Source organism: Littorina saxatilis, linkage group LG12 (genome assembly GCF_037325665.1).
Source record: "Littorina saxatilis isolate snail1 linkage group LG12, US_GU_Lsax_2.0, whole genome shotgun sequence".
Taxonomy (NCBI): Eukaryota; Metazoa; Mollusca; class Gastropoda; order Littorinimorpha; family Littorinidae; genus Littorina; species Littorina saxatilis.
Genome location: NC_090256.1, coordinates 7,673,563 through 7,695,201, shown reverse-complemented (window position 1 = coordinate 7,695,201; position 21,639 = coordinate 7,673,563). Strand labels below are relative to the sequence as shown.

Here is a 21,639-nt window from a genome sequence, read left to right as displayed (position 1 = left end):
CACATCAAAGAGTCTGATTACCGTGAAACCTGCCATTTGTCGATTACCGAACTGTGGCTGCAAATAAAATGAACTTTCCAAAAAACATAATATCTAATGTGACCACCCAAAGTAACCCTCCCACTAATTTTACAGCCCTGGCAATGATGCCAATGATTTAGTCTTGGTTGCCGAGACCGACTCGTGCACTGTCGACACAAATTCTGACGTCACATCGTGCCAGTCATGCACAGGAGTTCCAGAACAACGGCGACAATGGCTTCCAAGAAGTTGATACAAACGAGGTGATATCAAGAATGATTCTTCGTTATCCTGGCGGGGTACAGTTGCTGATGGCAAAAGCAATGAACTCGCAAAGGACCAGGGAGGTATTAAAGCATACACATATAGACAAGCACAACGTAACACTGAAAAGGCAAACGCATTTTCTTGAGCTTGAATACACCAGTTAACAGTTTCGGCGTTTACATGGAACGAAGAAGGAAAGCAGAAGAGAAAGCAGTACAAACATACTCGCAAAAAACGATCTGCGCACGCGTTCAAATCAAAGGGGGAAAAAAGGAAAATCGCGTTTTTTGCCGACTGAATCTACGCTTTCTCAAATCAACCGGAACAGGAAGAAGAAGAAAAACACTTTCGAAAAAACGATCTGCGGATGCGCATTTTCTCAAAAACTGGAAACCGGAAAAGGAATTCGAAGAAGAAGCAAAAGTGCTCGTACAAAAAGATGTGCGCATGTGCGAATCTAAAAGGGCCGCGGAACTGTTAATCGGTGTATTGCCCTGTACGAAAATAGCCAAGAGAAAAAGTGAAAACAAACGTTTGGTGCATTAACATTGGAGGCTTTCTGTATGATCCCCCGTGACTAAACAAGGTTACGACAAGCCGTTAATTGGAGGCTTTCTGTATGATCCCCCGTGACTAAACAAGGTTACGACAAGCCGTTAATTGGAGGCTTTCTGTATGATCCCCCGTGACTAAACAAGGTTACGACAAGCCGTTAATTGAGCTATTATCGACGTAGTAATACTTAAGAAATTTCACTTTGTTTTTGCGGGTGAACTGTAGTCTGGACACATTGAATTGTTTCATGCTGATAACTTGCTTGTTTTCTTGCGAAGTGTTTGGTAGTCCTTCTCTCTTAGGTTAACCGTTAGGCCTAATTAGAGTGAAATAGCTTTGATAGATATTCAGCAAAACTTAAATACAGAAAAAATCACAAAGGGTCCATATTAGGAGCCTGGGCGCCTTATATGGACCAGTGAAGCGGCCTTCGCGAATCACTGTAAAAAGACCCCTATACTTCAAAATAACATGATACAACTTAGTGTGCAAGTCAGACTAATTAAAATATGCTTTAGATTTATCTGTGGGGTTTGGAAAGAGGGGGGGGGGTAGGCAGGGGGGGGGGGGGGGGGTACAGCACTATGCTGGTCGTCTCGGTACATGCGGTACAGTATCAGGCTACGAAAACACTGTAACATCGTGAGTTCTCACAGTAGCGAGACACTGACAGATTTAACACACACACACACACACACACACACACACACACACACACGCGCGCGCGCGCACAACACACACACACATAACAACTACATTCCTTTAATCGGCTCATCTGTCGTCAAACTTGGTGTGAATCGTGTGAATCATGATTATATTAATCATCACAGATCCCCCAGGCTTGCACACGGAATGAGAGCATTCTTCCACTTCAACACACAAGAAAACTCAACAGCCTATCTACGTTCTGTGCAGGGACAAGGAATACGATGAAATTGTTTTTTAATCGATCAGTTTCGGAAATGTAAATTTAATCATAATTTTTTTATATTTTTAATTTTCAGAGCTTGTTTTTAATCAGAATATAACATATTTATATGTTTTTGGAATCAGGAAAAGAGGAAAAATAAGATTACATTGTTTATAGGATCGTTTTAATAAATATAATTTTAATTACAATTTTCAGATTTTTAATGACCAAACTCATGATCTAATTTTTAAGCTTCCAAGCTGAAATGCAATACCAAAGTCCGGCCTTTGTCGAAGATTGCTTGACCAAAATTTCAATCAATTTGGTCAAAGAATGAGGCCGAGCCGGGCGCGACAGTGCGGCCTCAACTTTTACTAAAAGCCGGATATGACGTCATCAAAAATATTTATCGAAAAAAAAAACCAATGGCCGGGGATATCATACCCAGAAACTCTCATATGAAATTTCATGAAGATTGGTCCAGTAGTTTTCTCTGAATCGCTCTACACACACACACACACACACACACACATACACACGCACGCACATACATACATACATACATACATACATACATGCATACACACATACACCACGACCCTCGTCTCGATTCCTCGTCTATGTTAAAACATTTAGTCAAAACATGACGAAATGTAAACAGAATATAGAAAAGCGCGCTTTCCTGATTAGCACAATACGCTACCGAGCTATTCTGGCTTGCTTGTCAATTTCACTTCGGTTTTCATGTGAAAAGTGAGCGATTTCCTTGTCGCGGGGATTGACGAAGCTGTATTGTCTTGGTGAAAAAATGCAGTGCTTTCAGTTTCATTCTTTGAGTTCGACAGCTTGACAAAATGTAGTAATTTCGCCTTACGTGACTTGTCTGTTCTTGTGCACTTGAGAATAAAGGTCTGAATGTGCACAAAAGCCTTTCTGTTGAATGGTGCACGAATACGTTTAGTGCAAAACAAATGGTCACTTTTCCTCTCTGAACTCAGAAAACTCTCTTAAGCCAAGTAAAGAAGGAAAGTGGTACAAACCAGTACATTTCTAAGCTTTCTCTGTTTAACAACGACACACAAAAAGGTCTATCAACCTACAAGGGCGGGAACTGAAACTAAGACTATTTTTTGGAGTGAAACAAAGACGTGTAACGCCAAGGGGCATTAAAGTCCCTCTTGCTTTGTCCCTTTCCACTTTCAATTTCAGCGAACCGTCGATCTTAGCCTATCAGTATAGATTTCAGCTTAACACTGGTTTTTATAGCGAGTTAATGTTGAAAAAAGCGGTCGGGCTTTCTCTGGTAACGTCCAGAAATGTTAAGACATTCTGGTCTATTGCATGGAGAACCAAAACCCCAATGGAACGCCTTTCTTGTACGAAGGTTTTATTGTTATGCACTAACTGTGTTGGTTTTCTCAACAAAAGCCAACAGTGTCAGACAATTCTTTTGTTGTTTGCGCATGGATTTAAATGTAATGCTATTTTTACAGTTACCTAGGCACATTTCCCTTAGTCATAGGTGCTCTGTTTTTGTGTGTTTGTGTTTTTTTCTCTCACCTTGTGTCGTTCGTTTGGGCGTTCAAAGACGTGTTTTTGAGAGTTCAGCATTTTTGTAGGCTCTAATCACACAGCATAGAACCATTATGTGATGCTGATGATTTTAATAATCATCAGGTTTTTTTTGCATTAAAGAGATGATTTTCAACGGGAATTTGGCGTCACTGTAAATGCTTTAGACGGTCTTTTCACATATTCGTGTTTTGAGCACTAGTGCCGTCAAAGGGAAGTACTCATCTTCTAAACTAACTTTCAATCTTCCTACTCTTATTTGTGTTTTCGCTAGCAATAGGTTTTTTGTTCTCCATACAATAGACTTTCTATTCGTAATGGCGTGTATATCCTTTCCCTGATGTCTCCACCCCCGTGGGAGGGTTTAAACACAAGCAACACAACCTGCAAACAAGTCAAGGCACAAAGAATTAACGAGATAATTATGTACTCACGATCTATCAAGTTTTCAACAAGTTTTGTATTGATTTTAGCCGAAGCGTTGTACGTGCAGACACGCCTTTCATGTACGACAGTTTTATTGGTATGCACCAGCTTTGTAGGTTGTCCCAACAAAAGCCAACAGTGTCAGACAATTGTTCTGTTTTGTTTTGCGCATGGATTTAATACTGTGTTTTTACAGTTACCAAGTCTCATTTCCCTAAATCATAGGTGCTCCTGTTAACCTGTGATTTGTAAAAATGTAAAAAAACATTTTACAAAGTACGTACGTCGAACCTAAAACCGCGATTTCTAAAAATGTAAAAATGTAAAAATATCGCATTCCAGAAAGTAACACATGACTTTTATTATTATTAATATTTGTAGTTTAGAGCCTCTATGCTGGGTTGTGGGGGGTGGTTTGGGCGATTTTTAGCATAACAAAGAAAACAAACCCGAATTTCCCAGCAATGGGACAATAAAGTCATGAAAAAAGTCAAAAAAATCTAATAGATCCCTTGACTTTGGGGTAGCGCGACTCTGTTACTGCAAGCTTTCCACTGGGAGAAAGCGACCCGAATTTCCCAGCGATGGGACAATAAAGTAATGGAGAAAAAAATCTAATAGATTCCTTGACTTTGGGGTAGCGCGACTTTGTTGCTGTTAGCTTTCCACTGGGAGAAAGCGACCCGAATTTCCCTGCGATGGAACAATTAAGTAATGAAAAAATATATAAAACAATCTAATAGATTCCTTGACTTTTGGGTAGCGCGACTCTGTTGCTGCTAGCTTTCCACTGTGAGGAAGCGACCCGAATTTCCCAGCGAAGGGTCAATAAAGTAATGAAAAAAAAATGAAATAAAATCTTATAGATCCCTTGATTTTAGAGATGACAAGAAAATATCGGGCGCATTTACGTGATTTGTAAAACATTTTACATATCGCGGGGCGCGCCCCGTGATTTGTAAAATGTTTTACATTTTTACAAATCACGGGTTAACAGCTCTGTGTTTTTTTTGTCAAAAATAGTCAAATTTAAGGGACTTACTCTCCGTCAGGTCAAAGTGCCTATGTTGGACATGAGTTGGTTTATACGATTTGTTTGTTTGTTTGTTTGCTTAACGCCCAGCCGACCACGAAGGGCCATATCAGGGCGGTGCTGCTTTGACATAACGTGCGCCACACACAAGACAGAAGTCGCAGCACAGGCTTCATGTCTCACCCAGTCACATTATTCTGACACCGGACCAACCAGTATGTTTTGTTTTTTGTGTCTGTGTGATTTTTTTTGGAGACTTTTGTCGTTTTTTTGGGATGGGCGGTGTGTGTCTCAACGCACCGAACCAGGGTCTATGGGGTTTGAATTCATTAAGCATAGTACATGCTATGAATTAAATTACATTAGGTGAACCGTTTTTTATTATATAACTGTGCTGCTCTATAAAGGTTTTAGTTTTTATTGAAGAGTCTTCTCAGTTCTGCATTGGAAACGAATAATTATGCATGCAGAGCAAGCAGTATATGGTGTGTGAGATTACAACCAGTAAGCGGTCAACAGTAAAACACTTTGTTTGTTCTGCATGCCTGCGATAAGGCAAAAAAAGAGAGGTCTGTTTACGGTAACATGGGCCCAAAAAATAGGGTCGGTAGGTCGGGATTGTTTTTTCTCCAAAAAACCATATTTTTACGTTATTTTGCAAAACAAAACAAAAAAAAGATTTTTTTTTTTTTCCCAAATGCCGAAAAAAAGTCTAGGGTCGCGCGAAAAAAATAGGGTCGGTCGGGTTACCGTAAACAGACTATTTTTTTTTTGGCCTAAGATATATCACAAGTAAAAAAGTGTGTGCCCACGCATGTATATGTTACATTTGTTTGTATTTTGAAATAAAAAAAATTATAATAATAATTTACGGATTTGCACAGAAAGTGGCCAGGCCATTGGGTGTTGGTGTATTCAAGCTCAAAGACGCAGTTATTCCAGCCACATGTGATAGTCTGGGCGTATCGGCAAGATGGGTACGGGTGACATGAAAAGAAATTAAGGTACCTCAAACGATTGAATAATGACACATGTTTTTTTGTCTTGGATGTTGGTTTGTTTGTTTTTTCTTTTGTTCTCCAAGTGCCCATACGCATTATACAACAATTAAATAAGCTTATTTCGGTTGGCAAACTACCGACAAGCCAATCACACTGGACGTATGAAACTTCAAGATATATATATAAGTCAAGGTCTAACACAAATAAAAATGAAACAAAAAGACATATGATAGTGACAATGATACTAATGAAAGGTCGATTATGCCTCAACGATTTGGAATGCTTCATGCTTCAAAATTGGTGTAGATCTGTAGCTAATAAAGGCCAGATCGATAAGCAATTTGTACGCTTTGGCATCACCGGTCCCATAACATAATCATTTGCCAGCGTCTGTACGTGTCTCCCTACATACCGCAGCAGAAGAAAGATTAAACCGACCGGCAGGGCCGGACTACCGGGGGGGTTATGGGGGTTGCGCAACCCCCCCCCCCCCCCCTAGCCTAAACATGTACCTTACTTATTTATTTTTTTTTTATTATTGCTTATTTTATGCCGTTTCATGCAAGGAGCGACCATTTTCCTATCTCAGAATATGACCTACCCGTCAGCTTCAGGGGGCTTTGCCCCCTGACCCCCACAACAAGGGGGGGGGGGGGTGGGGGTGGGTTCTAGGGTTTCCGGACCCCCCCCCCCCCCCAGCCAAAAAATAAAAATATTGAATGAGGTATGCATTTCTTTATTTTACATTGAGTTTCAATTTTTGGGGTATTAATCAGTGACAAAATCTGCTGCCTGAAACTGGTAATGATCATCCTCAGAATGCACCAGATTGCACCATTTTGCATCCTTTTTTTCAAAATTTTCCGGGGGGCATGCCCCCGGAACCCCCCTAGCAAGCTAGGCGCTTCGCGCCTTCACACCCATATCTTCACAATATACTTTTGAAAAAAACCAGTCATAAAATGAACTGATCCGCCCCTGCCGCCAGGGGGGACATCCCCCTGGGCCACCACTGGCAACCCCCCCCCCCTCCTCTTCGCCTAGTCCGGCCCTGGACCGAGACACTGTGAAAGTTCAGTACAAACGGCCCGCGGACCTCTGGCTGTGTTAGGGGATGTATGGATGTTAGTTTCGATCGAATCGACGCTTGGTGTTTCTTGTAGAATAAATCCAAAATGTATTGTTGACTGGCAGCTAGACGAATCCACTATGAATAATTATATATGTAGATTGCTTCGTGTTGTGGTTGACAGCGCAGTGTTCCTCAAAGTTGTGTGGAAAACAAAAGTAAATTGTGGGTGCGTTTGTTATAAGTGTCTTCCTTTGAAAGTATTTTGAAACAAGGACGGCAAAACATATCTTTGTTCTGAATGCCCACACATACGAGGGATTAACAACTGTGCAATGGCTAGCGTGCTTTTGCGGTAATTCTGTAACACACACACACACACACACACACACACACACACACACACAACCACACACATCCAGGCACTGTTCCAAACTCACATATCCTAAAACAGCATGTGCACCTGCTCTCACTAAATGCACAACTTGCTCCCATCGTAGGGGAAGGGCTCCTAATATGGACCGGCTCCTAATATGGACCACCTCCAGTTCTGACAAACTAACGGCGCTAGAGCGCTCAAAACAATTTCATTCGCTGTATTCATCCTCTCTGGATAACTTGCACATGTCAAAACAGTTGCAGAAACACAAACCTCAAAACCGTTTGGCTTTTTCTCTTTTTTCACTTTTGGCAGCGTTCACTCTAAAATTGCCGCCTAAAACGGACTCGTTTCTGTCCACAGCCAAAGCGTTTATCACACAAAACTTGCTATATATGACAGCTAAGACAGTATTACTATTAGTTACATTTGAGCAGTGTTGACCCCGAAACAAAAAATAATAGCAAAATATCAAAGTATGTGTGACTGTGAGTCCCCTAATATGGACCACCTTCAACAAATTGAAGAAAATAAAAGCTAAAGGCTATTTTCATTAATTCATTAAGAAGCTTGCTGAAAAAAACCTGTAACTAGCCCTCGAGATTTCAAAAATAATAATAACAAATAGTCTTCTTTTCGTGGAAGTTGATAATTTCTCTTATTTTCACTCTGTTTTTGATAAGCTTCTTTAGTTTCCTGGTGTGCTTCAAATAATGCTCTCATCAACCCAAAACAGATAAATCTAAAGCATATTTTAATTTGTCTGACCTGCACACTAAGTTGTATCGTGTTATTTTGAAGTATAGGGGGCTTTTTACAGTGATTCGTAAAGGCCTCTCCACTGGTCCATATTAGGCGCCCAGGCTCCTAATATGGACCATTTGTGATTTTTTCTGTATTTAATTTTTGCTGAATGTCTATCAAAGCTATTTTACTCTAATTAGGCCTAACGGTTAACCTAAGAGAGAAGGACTACCAAACACAAATTGAAACTTCTTCGCAAGAAAACAAGCTAGTTATCAGCATGAAACAAAGGCGGTCCATATTAGGAGCCCTTCCCCTACTTCATATTCCGAACCTCCTAAACCCTCAAACAAAAAAATCAAGAAAGAAAAAAACACCAGGGAAACTGCACTGACTTGTACCTTTATTTAGTTACCGTCATTAAGTTCATGAAGCAATACATCCAAACGGTACGATCGGGTCACCTGTCGTTATAATCGCTCTGACACCTCGATAACGTATACCGTTGATTGCAGCTGTCATCGCTATGTATGTACACGTACCATGTATTTGTTGTTGTTTGCACAGGCCTCTGACAAACCACACGATGCAGATCCCGCTTGGACGGTTGCAGAGGGCTCTCAGTCATCCCATGTCGCGGAGAAGACTAGTGCGAGGTGCTGGAGCTACTGCTGCTATCAAGACTGTTGCCACGCTGTGGAGCTGTAGAACACTGCAGTCGAGTCTCCGCAGGACTGTTTTGACTCGTCGTGGTGCTAGCAGGGCGTATTGGTATTTCGCCGGCGATTGCACGACGAGTCCTGTAGCAGGGATTTTTCCAGCAGTTCTGTCTGGTTTTCGCGAAGCAGTTTCAGATCGTGCTTTTGAGTCAGTCCGACGTGGGGTTGGTAGTTTTCAGAAAGGTGCAGCTCGACGCGGACTGCACACTGTCGCAGGTAGTCATAGCACCTTTGTCGTTGGGGTTGATCTGAGGACCTTCCGAACTGGAGGCATTAAAGCTAAGCTTTTGCCTGTAGAAGGTGAAGTGAACAGAGTTGAAGCCGCTGGACTGCATACAGGTCCGGTCCTGGTTGTAAGGATGCCATGTCGCTGCTTTCGCCCCCGAAACCGCAAGGTTTCTCCCAGCAGGCATTTTGAAGTGCCGGAAATCACTGTCATTTCTACCAGCTCCCTCACCACCCAAGGATCCCCTGTTGCAAACTCGCCAACAAGTCAAAATCCCAACCCACAAGGTCTCGCAGGATCTTTGAAAAATCCGCCAGATGTTCCGATTCAAGCGGATCTTGCGAATGGTTCGACAACTCCGGATGCGACTAACAGGAGTGGAGGCCCTGCGACTCCCGACAGCAGCCCAACTGTTGACAACTCTGATCTTTTCGGGCCACGAGGTGCTTTCGGGCTACCGAAGGAAGATTCCTGCGAGATCCCTCTCCACAAAGAGAGCGAAACAAAAGCCGCGGAGGAAACGCAGGTAGGTTGGCAGGCTACGCTATCAACCTTTGGTCAAATGCATTTCCATCTATGTTGCATTTGTTGTTGTTGTTGTTGTTGTTGTTGTTGTTGTTGTTGGTGTTGGTGTTGTTGGTGGTGGTGGTAGGAGCAGTAATACAATTATTATTGTAGTAATAGTGTCAGTAGATGTTGCAGTTGTAGAAGTAGTTGTTGTTGTAGCTGTAGCTGTTGGGAAGTGTGTTGTCTTAGAAGTGGCAATAGTAGTGCAAGCTGGGTATAGGAGGTGTTAAAGTAGCAGCAGAATTAGCCGCAACAGGAACAGTAACACTGTTAAAAGTAGCAGTATCAAAAAATAGCAGCAGACATAGCGATTACAGCATAAACATTGTCTTGGTGGTGGGGGAGGGGGTTACTGTTATTGTGATTACAGTTACTGAACCCATGTTCTGTTATACTAATTATTACATTACTGTGTTACTGCAAAGATAATACAGAATAGGCGCCTTTATCCTCGTCCTCTCATTTTCCCTTTTTCAAAAACTCTACTGTCTTAAATGTATTCGAATCGTACACGAAATACCGATGGGTAGCACCGCATACTGTATGGCAGCTCGCTTTCCCCAGGGAGAAAGCAGCCCGAATTTCTGTGAGGCTAACCTCACAGGAATTATATGAATCTTATCCTTATCCGTTTCAGAAACCGACTTCAGGAGAACCAGAAAATGCATTGAATGATCTGGAAGGAATTGCGTTTTCAAGGCGTACCTTTGGCCGTTTCGACGTGTACTCTTGTGTCAACGATGACGACAAGGAGTATGATGTCACAGCTACGTCCAAACGCCCTCTCGTCATCATGATTCCCTGGCTCAACGCTCAGACGCGCCATGTGCAAAAGTATAACAGGCTGTATCTGCAGCAAGGCATTGATGTTTTGCACCTCAGTGTCACCCCCATGCAGATTCTGAGGCCCCTGCGCATCAAGGGAATACTTGGCGAGCTCATCGAAATGTTGATGGTATGTACGTAGGGTATTGTAGGGGAAGGGCTCCTAATATGGACCGGCTCCTAATATGGACCACCTTTTGTTCTGACAAACTAACGGCGCTAGAGCGCTCAAAAAAAGTTGTATTCGATGCCTCTTTGGATAACTTGCACATGTCAAAACAGTTTGCAGAAACAGAAATCTCAAAACCGTTAGGCTTTTTCTCTTTTTTTCACTTTTGGCAGCGTTCACTCTAAATTTGCCGCCTAAAACGGACTCGTTTCTGTCCACAGCCAAAGCTTTTATCACACAAAAATTGCTATATATGACAGCTAAAACCGTATGTTACATTTTAGCAGTGTTGACCCCGAGTTTCTACTGCAAACAAAAAATAATAGCAACATCCCAAAGTATGTGCGAGTCCCCTAATATGGACCACCTTCAACAAATCGAAGAAAATAAAAGCTAAAGGCTATTTTCATTAATTCATTAAGAAGCTTGCTGGAAATAACCTATAACTAGCCCTCGAGATTAAAAAAAAAATGCAACAAAAAGTCTTTTTTTCGTGGAAGTTGATAATTTCACTTATTTTCACTCTGTTTTTGATAAGCTTCTTTGGTTTCTCGGTGTGCTTCAAATAATGCTCTCATCAACCTGAAACAGATAAATCTAGAGCATATTTTAATTAGGCTGACTTGTACACAAAGTTGTATCATGTAATTTTGAAATATAGGGGGCATTTTACAGTGATTCGTGAAGGACGCTTCACTGGTCCATATTAGGCGCCCAGGCTCCTAATATGAAACCTTTGTGATTTTTTCTGTATTTAATTTTTGCTGAATGTCTATCAAAAAGCTATTTCACTCTAATTAGGCCGGCGTAATCAGTGAGCCCTAGAAATTAATGGGCAAAGTTTGTTTGTAGGGACAGATGGGCAGCCGGCCGGCCGTCCTTGAAGAAAAACCTCAACGTACAGGTTATGATAGATGCTGGTGCTTTGAGACTTTACACGCATCTATAGTGTTTCATAACCTCAAGACATGACCGGATTGTGGTTGACACAAGCCAAAATGTGAATGTCACAGCATGATCATGTTCGTGCGAAACCGGTTAATTTCCCGGTGCTTTGTGTCTGTCTATGATGAGCACGATTGCACTGTTCTCGTATTCTGACCATTTTAGCCTGCAGTCTCTCGTTCCATAACTACACTCAGTTTATTCTCTCTATCAGGACAAGGAAGGGCAGTTTGCTGACAGGCCGATCATCGTCCACGGCTTTTCCATCGGCGCTTTTGTGTGGGGGCAAATGCTGGTGGAGATGGCTGCCAGGGGCAGCAACGGAGACGACTACGACATCAGTGGCGGTGGGGGCGACATCTCTGGAGACTTTTCTGTGTTGAGCAGCAAGGCAAGAGACGAAGATAGCAACACCCCAGCAAGTACACAGGGCACGAGCACTCATAGTGGCCACTCGTCTCCTGCGGTGGACTTCTTCGTTGGTATGTTTGTGTGAGGGGACGGGTGTGTGTGTGTGTGCGGTGAAGGAGGGTGAGGGTTGGTGGGGGGGGGGGGGGCGTAGAGGGTGGGGTGATATAATTTTTGGGTTGTGTGTGTGTGTGTGTGTGTGTGTGTGTGTGTGTGTCTGTGTGTGTGTCTGTATGTGTGTGAGCGCCTGCGCCGTGCGTGCGTGTGAACATGATGCGGAGATCGTTAAAAGTAAAACTTACAATCAGTCCCACTGAATATTGTATCCTCTCCGTTACCCAGCCTCCGCAGGACAGCAAGACAAACTCCCCAACGACAACGAAAAAGCTAGCACCCAAAAGAAGCAGGCGAAGACAACAACAACGAAGGAGAAAACATTAAAGACCTCCAAGAAGACCAAGACATCCAAGTCACCCGCACTCCCCAAGGTCACCACCAACGTTGAGGTCCAGCTGCGCTTCCTGGGCGTGGTGATGGACAGCCCCACCCCGGTCAACAACATGTTGGACGGCATCACCAAAAGCGTCAGCGACAACGCCCTGGTCAAGGCCACCATCCGAGGCCTCCTGTCCTCATACTTCCGCCTCTTCCCGCGCTCGGTGCACGCGCACTACGTGGCGGGCGAGGAGGCCGCGATCACCAACCCCAAGGGTCTTCCCGTCCTCATGCTCTATTCCTCCGCCGACATCATCGTCCCCTCCACCAGCATAGACGACGTGGTGGCCAAGTGGGTGGAGCGCGGAGTGCAGGTTCGAGTCCGCAAGTGGGAGGATTCGCCCCACGTGGGCCACTTCAGACACCACCCTGAGCAGTACCAAAAAGAGCTGGATATGTTTCTGGAGCAGCTCAGTCCCGCTGCGTCCTTGGCCAAACCCGCCGCCTCTTCCACCCCTTCCAAGGCCTGTGAGACGTGACTCGCTTCTGTTTAAGATTTTGGGAGAGTTTTGATTTTACGCTAGACGTTAGGGAGTGGGGTTGGAGGTGACGTTTTACGTAGGCTACGTCAGATGAGACTCGATGCGTGTCTGTATTTTGGAATGGTTTTTACGTGGCGCTTGTATTTTGTATGTGATTGGATTCGTTTCACTATGCGGATGGAGTTTTCAGGTGGGGCTAGTAATTTTGGGGGACATTTTTCAAGTAAGTTTGCTTTGCTTTCCGCGGCCTCAAAGGATTTTGAGACGTGACTCGCTAATGTTCGAGGTTTTTGGAGAGTTTTGATTTTACGCTAGACTTTTGGGAGTGGGGTAAGAGGGTGGTGTTCACGTAAGTCAGATGAGACTCTATTCGTTACACTATGTGAGGGGGTCCTCGTGTGGCGCCAGTAGTTTTTGTATGAGTTTACATCCACCTATCTCCCCGACCCCCCCCCCCCCCCCCCCCGACCATCGCTGCTATTTATGCACTTTTTTCCCAAGTCATATCTATACATGTGTATCTAGACAGAGACAGACAGAATGTTTCGCTGATAATAAGCACTCATACAAACACGCGCGCACGGGGGCGGGGACGTAGCTCAGTTGGTAGCGCGCTGGCTTTGTAGCCAGTTGGTCGCTATCAGCGTGGGTTCGATCCCCACGTTCGGCGAGAGATTTATTTCTCGGAGTCAACTTTGTGCAGACTCTCTTCGGTGTCCGAACACCCCCGTGTGCATACATGCGCACGAAAAAGATCCCACGTTCACAGCGAAAGTCTCAGGGCTTGGAAAACACGAAGACACGCATGCATCATCTCTCGTCTCTGATTATCATGATCGTATTTCGATACTTTGACGAGACAAACCCAATGCTGGTGTGTCGAAGAAGACAGCCACAGCGGGCTTGTTCGAATCAAAGTATCACACCATATCTTCAGCGTATTACCAATACCTGTCCCAATATAGACCAGTTGGTCTAAGAGGACGTTAAACCCTAATAGTCAGACGCGCGCACGAACGCTTTCATTCTCGTACACACGAACACGTACGCACGCACGGAATTCCCGAAAACATATTGCTTAGATATTCGTTTTTACATTTAGTCAAGTTTTGACTAAATGTTTTAACATAGTTTTTTTTGCGCTTGTACAGACAATTAAACGTCGTTTAGTGCCGTATCTATGTGCTTTTGTTTTGTCTTTGAATTTCTTATACACTTACATGTGAATTTTTATCATGGAGGCGTTCCTTTTTACATTTAGTCAAGTTTTGACTAAATATTTTAACATAGAGGGGGAATCGAGACGAGGGTCGTGGTGTATGTATGTGTGTGTGTGTGTGTGTCAGTGTGTGTGTGTGTGTGTGTGTGTGTGTGTGTGTGTCTGTCTGTCTGTCTGTCTGTCTGTGCGTGTGTGTGTGTAGAGCGATTTAGACCAAACTACTGGACCGATCTTTATGAAATTTTACATGAGACTTCCTGGGAATGATATCCCCGGACGTTTTTTTCTTTTTTTTCGATAAATGTCTTTTATGACGTCATATCCGGCTTTTTGTAAAAGTTGAGGCGGCACTGTCACACCCTCATTTTTCAATAACATTGATTGAAATTTTGGCCAAGCAATCTTCGACAAAGGCCGGACTTCGGTATTGCATTTCAGCTTGGTGGCTTAAAAATTAATTAATGAGTTTGCTCATTAAATTTGTCATTAAAATCGATTTTTCGCAAACAGATTTAAAATTGATTGCATCGTATTCTTCATCACATTCTGAATCTAAAAATATAATACATATGTCATGTTTACTCTTAAAATGTGATCACAATTAACGAAAATAGATTAAAATTTGAGAAATCGATCCAAAAATGATTTCATCTTATTCTTTATCATTTCCTGATTCCAAAAAAATATAGATATGATAGGTTGGATTCAAAACAAGCTCAGAAAGTTAACAAGAATACAAAAAAGTGCGCTTTCCTGCTCAGCACAATACGCTACCGCGCTAATCTGGCGTGTCAATATCACTACGTTTTGCACGTGGGAGGTGAGCGATTTCCTTCACGCGGGGATTGACGAAGCTGTACTGTCTTGGTGAAAAAATACAGTGCGTTCAGTTTCATCCCGTGAGTTCGACAGCTTGACTAAATGTAGTAATTTCGCCTTATGCGACTTGTTAATGTCTTGGGTTCATGTATGAAATCTTTTTTTTACTGTGCACGCGCATTTATAAAACATCACAGCTTTTCACCGGTTGGATATTCTTGTAATCAGAAGAATTGTATATTGTTAACAATTTATTTATCAAAACTCTTATAACAGCGGAATTGTGATATGGAAATTGAAGCTGTTTTGTGTGTGAGTGTGGGTGAGTGTTTTTTTGACTGTTTGATTAGTCATTACACCTAGTCAGATGTTTTTTCTGCAAGACAATAAATCTTATGTATACTTCATCGCATGGAGCATGGTTTTTTTGGTGTTTTTTTCTGTACTGCGCGTGTGGTTTCTAGCAGTATGTTGCTCTAAATGTCTGCTGTCGTGTCGGCGCTCGTAGTTTGGTGCCTCATCCACACTCTCTTTATCTGCAGACACTATATGCAGAATTCTCCCTTCACACAAAAGAAAATTCAAAAAAACTTAGCAAAACAATTATTGCGACAAATTTCGCACCTCAATTAAAACTTTAATTCCCGTGTCATTTCATTCAAACTTTTTATGCACAACTAGATAACGGCCTCCTCCTGCCTACTTCGACCACACATGAAGATCAGTGACGATTGTTTGTGTGCTATGTAATTCACCTTTCTATAGCGACAACCCGTTTTCAACGACCACTTTATGGTCAGTTCCTTGCTGGTCGCTACAGACAGGTTTCACTGTACATTTAACAATTCAAGTGAAAAAAGAAAAAAAAACTATTTGAAGTAAAAGTTGGCAGTGGCTGATTGCACTGATTCAATAGGCTAAAACCACACGAGGAATATAATGCTCACACATGCACTAATTCAATAGGCTAAAACCACACAAGGAATATAATGCTCACACATGCACTAATTCAATAGGCTAAAACCACACGAGGAATATAATGCTCACACATGCACTAATTCAATAGGCTAAAACCACACGAGGAATATAATGCTCACACATGCACTAATTCAATAGACTAAAACCACACAAGGAATATAATGCTCACACATGCACTAATTCAATAGGCTAAAACCACACGAGGAATATAATGCTCACACATGCACTAATTCAATAGGCTAAAACCACACGAGGAATATAATGCTCACACATGCACACATACACGCGCGAATGCATACACACAAACGACCGCTGAACTAAACAAAAGTGTTATAAAGATGCCTTGGAAATGCATTGACTATAATTGTTTATACATTTTGCCTCTGCCCGGGCATTGTACAGGGTTTCGCCTTTGCAGGGACAATACTCTAGTTCGAACGTTGCTCCAAAATTCCTCCCTTAAATTCTGGATTGCTGTCCTGAGTTGTGGTTCTTCTTCTTCACCTTATTCCTCGTGTGTGCGTGTGTATATATATATATATGTGTGTGTGTGTGTGTGTGTTTGCATGCGTGTGTGTGTGCGTGCGTGTGTGTGTGTGTGTGTGCGTGCGTGTGTGTGTGTGTGTGTGTATGTGTGTGTGTGTCTGTTACAGTGTGTACCTTTAATGTGTTATGCTATCTTCAGGTACCTTCACTCCTCAATATCTACTTCCTTAACCTAGTCCATCTTTTAAATTTTTTAAATTCTATTTTGATTGATTTGAATCTTCCATTTCAACTTACCACAGGCTGCCACTGAAAAAACGCAACCTCTGCTTCTTGCCGCAAAACAATAAAGGCCACAGTTTTAAAGGCGCAGTCCATCAAGAGCAAACGGTCCTGCTCACAATACTGAGGCCCCATATCAGATGTTCCCGAGCTTTTGCTTGAAATAAGCACAACCCTCCACCTTGACACATAACACAATGCAACATTCTCCCTGCCTCCTCTGCTGAGGGGATGTTTTTGATTAAAAAAAATCTTAGTAGACTGACACTATAGTTGTCTGTAAGAAAAAAGGGTTGAAACAGTTTTTCAATCTTCACAGAAACCGTATAGGCTGTGGATTTTGTTAGGTGTCTGAGTGGAGAGATGGTCTTATTGGTTTAAACAAAACGTTCTTCAATTTTTATCATGACAAAAACAATGCATGATTTTTAAGATAACTAACTCAAGCATATAATGCTTTTTAATTTTAAGTAATCCCGGATGGTCGTATTCCTTGTTAACGTCTGGCCAAATCTGAGATGGTGGGTAGTATCGTTTACACGTGTAGGGCTGTGCCTTTAATTAGAAAATCCATTCTGCAAGCATACCCATAGACGAAGATCGATTTCGGCTCTCCGCGCCTGCTTGCAGCCACCTACGGTCTGACAGGAAGATAGATATTTAAAATCATTGTTGAAAAAAAAAAAACTAAAATAAAAGAAGACAGAACTTGAGCACATCGATTTGTTCTTTATGTCGCTGCATTACGAAAGCTTAGCTGGAAGCAGACTTTGACCACTCACGCCCCTGTGATTCAATCCAGTCGTCATTTAGGCCACACAAATCATGGTTGCAAATTTAATCCCAAGAGCTCTAGTTGTGATGTTTGTGGAAATTAATGACAGAACGAACGCACGGGAACAGGACGGATGGACGGACGGACAGACAGACGGGGGGAGGATGAACACTAGCGAAACAAACACATCAAGCAAACGTTCCCCATTGGTTTAAACATAAGTTTAGAAAAAAAAAGTTTATTCTAACAAATGTTACAATCATGACATGTATAGGCTAATAAGTTCACAGAAACAGCAACAAGCTAGAAGCTTATAGTGGTGTTCCTGCATGACAGTAGCTACAATATATAAGGCGGTAACGGCTAAACGTTCCCCATTCATTTGGCTTAGGATCCAAACAAGAGGAGAGAGAAAGACAGAGAGAGAAGAAACTCTTATTTACAGGCAGACTGATAATGATGTTTTAAATCCGGAATTTACTGACCTTACCAATCCCCCCCCCCCCCCCCCCCGCCGATGCAAGTGACAACCACCTACATCACAGATATGTCCAAACGTTTGCAAGAGATAAAAGCATCTTTCCACACGCCATAAACCAACGTTCTGGCTCTCGCTGTACAAAGTGACAATTTTCCGCTGAATTTATTTTGTCACTGTCAGCTTTGCGATTTCTGGGAATTAATTCAGCATAATAAAGTAAAGAAAACCGGCTCCGGAAAGGAAGGAACCAGGCCATTGTTTCTCTGTGGGTTTTGTGTTGAAATGTACTCTTATCCCTTGTAAAGTCCTGGACAGACCTTTGTAAAGTCCTGGACAGACCTTTGGAAAGTCTACACGGGAAGAAACGTGACTATCTTTGCTGAACAAGCAAACAATGGAAGGAGGAAGAGTAGTGTATGGGAAACGCCCGGTGTAACACGAGAAAATTACTCCCACGAGATTTTTCCTCCGGAGTAAACATTTCGTACGAAAAAGTTACTCCCTTTACGAAAAAAGCACTCCCCCATTGCACGAGAAAATTACTCCCCAAGACAGGTGAGTTCCGAGTAAACATTTCGTACACAAATGTTACTCCCCTGACGAATAAATAACGAATAAATTGCTTCACCCCAACACGAGCAATTTAACTTCCCATGCCAGGTGTACGAAATTTGTACTCCCTTGTCCCCTGTTAGTCTTGGTGGTGGAAGGGGTGGAAGGAGGGTAGCGCGACATTCGGTGTGCGCGAGATCACTTATTGGCATTATCCCTTCGCCCGCATCCCTTTTTTGCAAACGAGATTTTTACTGGAAGTAAAAAAAATGGGGAGTAAAAATTTCGTGGAGGGAGTAATTTTTTCGTGCCTTGGGGAGTTCTTTTCTCGTACGAAGAGTGTACTCGGAGTAAGAATTTCGTACGAAATATTTACTCCGGAGTAAATTTTTCGTGGAGTAAAAATTTCGTGTTACACCGGCCAATTAGCGTAGCGTCTTCTCCCGCATTATGCACGTCTAATCGACTAAAAGCAACAGGTCCATAGAAGTATGAATACCATTCGCTTAGTATTATTCACGCGAGGGCACGTTGCTGGTACAGTCGCACCTGCCCTGGCGACCATCTCTTGATGACGACCACCTGCCAATTACGACCACACCAAACGATCCCCGACGATTGTTTTCTTTTTCTATATAATATCACCTTTCTATTGCAACCACCTGACTATAATCTTTGATCGGTTCACTGATTTGGTTGGTCGTTAAGAGACAGGTTCGGCTGTAATAATTGGGCTGGTCAGACCAGCAGAAAATGCGAACATTATAGCATTAGTGCCGTGATTGCTAATATCGCCTGTTTTTATAGGGACATGATGCTGAACATAATGACAGTTTCTTCCCCTTTGCCACTGCAATTTCACCATAAACATGCATAGGCCCTACGTTTGCGATCGGCGAAGAGTAAGGGCAATTCAAAGACTAAATGTACATACGCGGATCCTGGTTGAATGAAAGAGATGATACAATTTAAAAACAAAAAAAACAAAAAAAACCCACACACATACACTCACACACGTACACACAAAAACACACCAAAAAAAAACACAAACAGCGTACAGCTGCTCATATCTACCCATTTTTTGCAGGGTGGTAGTGGTGTCATAGGGATGGGATGATGGGGGGGTGGGGGGGTGGGTGGGGTGGTGGTGGTGCTTGGAGCATGGTGAACGGTGGTAATCATGTGGGGCGGTTCGTAAAAAAACGTACACATAATTATGCGATGTGGGCGTTGGAGGAATCCATTCCAGCTCCTCACATAAAGCAGCCTCTACCCGTCACACTCTCCTTCTTATCCCCGCGTCCATCGCCACCCCATCCCTTCTTTTCGCAACTCCGCCTTCATACCCTATTTCTTCCAACCACCTGCATACCCTCCACCCCGACCCCACCCACCTCCAGTCTCCCGTTTCTTTGACGTGAGAATTGGCGAGTGGGGTGAGGAAGTACCGTTTCTTAGGAAATTCTCGCCGCGAGGAACGCTAGGATTTAGCAAGCGAAGGCTAGCATACCTTGGAGATGCTTGATACGCGAGAAAAAAATAGCGGCCGCGCAGCTGCCAATCCGACCAGTTCAGACGACCTTTTTGGTATCAACCAATGGTGTTTAATTCTTGCGTAGCTATAGCCATCAAACCGTTTCAAATGCACACTCGCTTCCTAGCTCCGCGAGCGGCTACTCGCAAGCATGGCTCGCCTTTGAGAAACACTCGTCCACCCCTCCATACACCCTTGTTCGATGAGTTTCCAATAGCGACGATCGTGCCGTAGCCCGCTCACAGTGCAAACAGCGAGGTCCAGGTCGAGAGCCAGAAATAGAACGCATTGTATTGATTGGGTCTGCCTCGCCTCTGTTATCCTTCCTCTAAACTGCCTGTACGTCTCCCTGGCCAAACGGCGATGCAGCAAGCACGCGTTTAGCTTACCTTCTACTTTCTGCTACATGTGTTTTTTTTAAATATTTTGTATTACTCTTTTAAAAAAAAAACTTTCTTCTCTTTTTACATTTAGTCAAGGTGTGTGTGTGTGTGTGTGTGTGTGTGTGTGTGTGTGTGTGTGTGTGTGTGTGTGTGTGTGTGTGTGTGTATGTGTGTGTGTGTGTGTGTGTGTGTGTATGTGTGTGTGTGTGTGTGTTTGTGTGTGTGTGTGTGAGTGTGTATGTGCGTGGGTGTGTGTGTGGAGCTTATCTTTTCAATACATTTCTTTGATGACGTCATATCCGGTGTTTGAAGAAAGACTAAACGGCACAGTGACGACCTCAATTTTTCAATTAAATTGATTGAAAATGTTGTCAAGTAATCTTTGACTCAGTCCGGACTATGGGCTTTCATTTCATTTTGGAAGCTTAAAACTTAAACAAATAATTTGTTCATCCAAATCTTGAAAATTCAAATAAAAATTGAAATTGTGATCACAGATTCAAAATTGATAGCATGTTGACTCTTTATCATCTCCTGAATCCAAAAATATAAACAACTATCAACAGTAGCAGTAGGTCCCGATATTTTGACGAAAACAAGTATAATATGCCGAGTCCGCGTTTAGCTTACCTTCTCCTTTGTGCACATTGCATGTTTTTTCCTTCTTTTTACATTTAGTCAAGTTTTGACTAAATGTTTTAACATAGACAGGGGGAATCGAGACGAGGGTGGTGGTGTATGTGTGTATGTGTGTGTGTGTGTGTGTAGAGCGATTCAGAGAAAACTACTGGCCCAATCTTCATAATTTTTACATGAGAGTTCGTGGGTATAATAATAATAATTGTCAGTAAGTACTGGTGTCACATGACTGATGTGAACCAGTTGATTGGCTAATGGCGATGCGCTAAAACTGTTAGCGCACTCTTGGAGTGCGCTAACTTTTCCACAGAGCGTATTCTTACGCCCTTTACCTAAGCAAGACTGTGCTCTCATCCTCAGAATTAATTACTGACATGTAGCTTATATTCTCCACAATACCAAATGACCATAAATTCCCTGCTTCTCAATTAAAGCAGAAGTGGTTTTTTTTCTGACAGATTGCATGTGCCTGTGCCACAGTGCGGCTGCCACTGATCTAAAAATAGAAGCTGCTGTCTCTCGCCGACTTGCATAGATTCTTCTCATCGTGTTAGTGGCATGTAGCTTATCATCCACATTACCAAATGATGAGTTAATATAAAATTCCCACCCGCTAGCAGAAAACACAAGTGTTATTCCGATAACGTACCAGCTAGACCAGTTTGGAAGACTGACTCG

At 42.7% G+C, this 21,639-nt stretch overlaps 1 protein-coding gene across 1 annotated transcript; it reads left to right on the top strand.

Moving 5' to 3' along the window:
- The first annotated feature begins 241 nt into the window (after window positions 1–241).
- LOC138981171 (uncharacterized) lies at window positions 242–13,273 on the top strand. Its single transcript, XM_070354002.1, has 5 exons — window positions 242–368; window positions 8,545–9,448; window positions 10,127–10,444; window positions 11,643–11,910; window positions 12,179–13,273. Exons 2-5 carry the CDS (start codon window positions 8,564–8,566, stop codon window positions 12,808–12,810), a joined length of 2,103 nt encoding a protein of 700 aa, XP_070210103.1. The 5' UTR covers window positions 242–368; window positions 8,545–8,563; the 3' UTR covers window positions 12,811–13,273.
- Window positions 13,274–21,639: the final 8,366 nt, after the last annotated feature.

Bases quoted from the DNA above. Each gene is read 5' to 3' on its own strand.
- LOC138981171 (XM_070354002.1), top strand. From the start codon at position 8,564: ATGCAGATCCCGCTTGGACGGTTGCAGAGGGCTCTCAGTCATCCCATG. The intron at 9,449-10,126 runs GTAGGTTGGCAG...TATCCGTTTCAG, and splicing joins AAGCCGCGGAGGAAACGCAG to AAACCGACTTCAGGAGAACC. The intron at 11,911-12,178 runs GTATGTTTGTGT...TCCGTTACCCAG, and splicing joins TGCGGTGGACTTCTTCGTTG to CCTCCGCAGGACAGCAAGAC.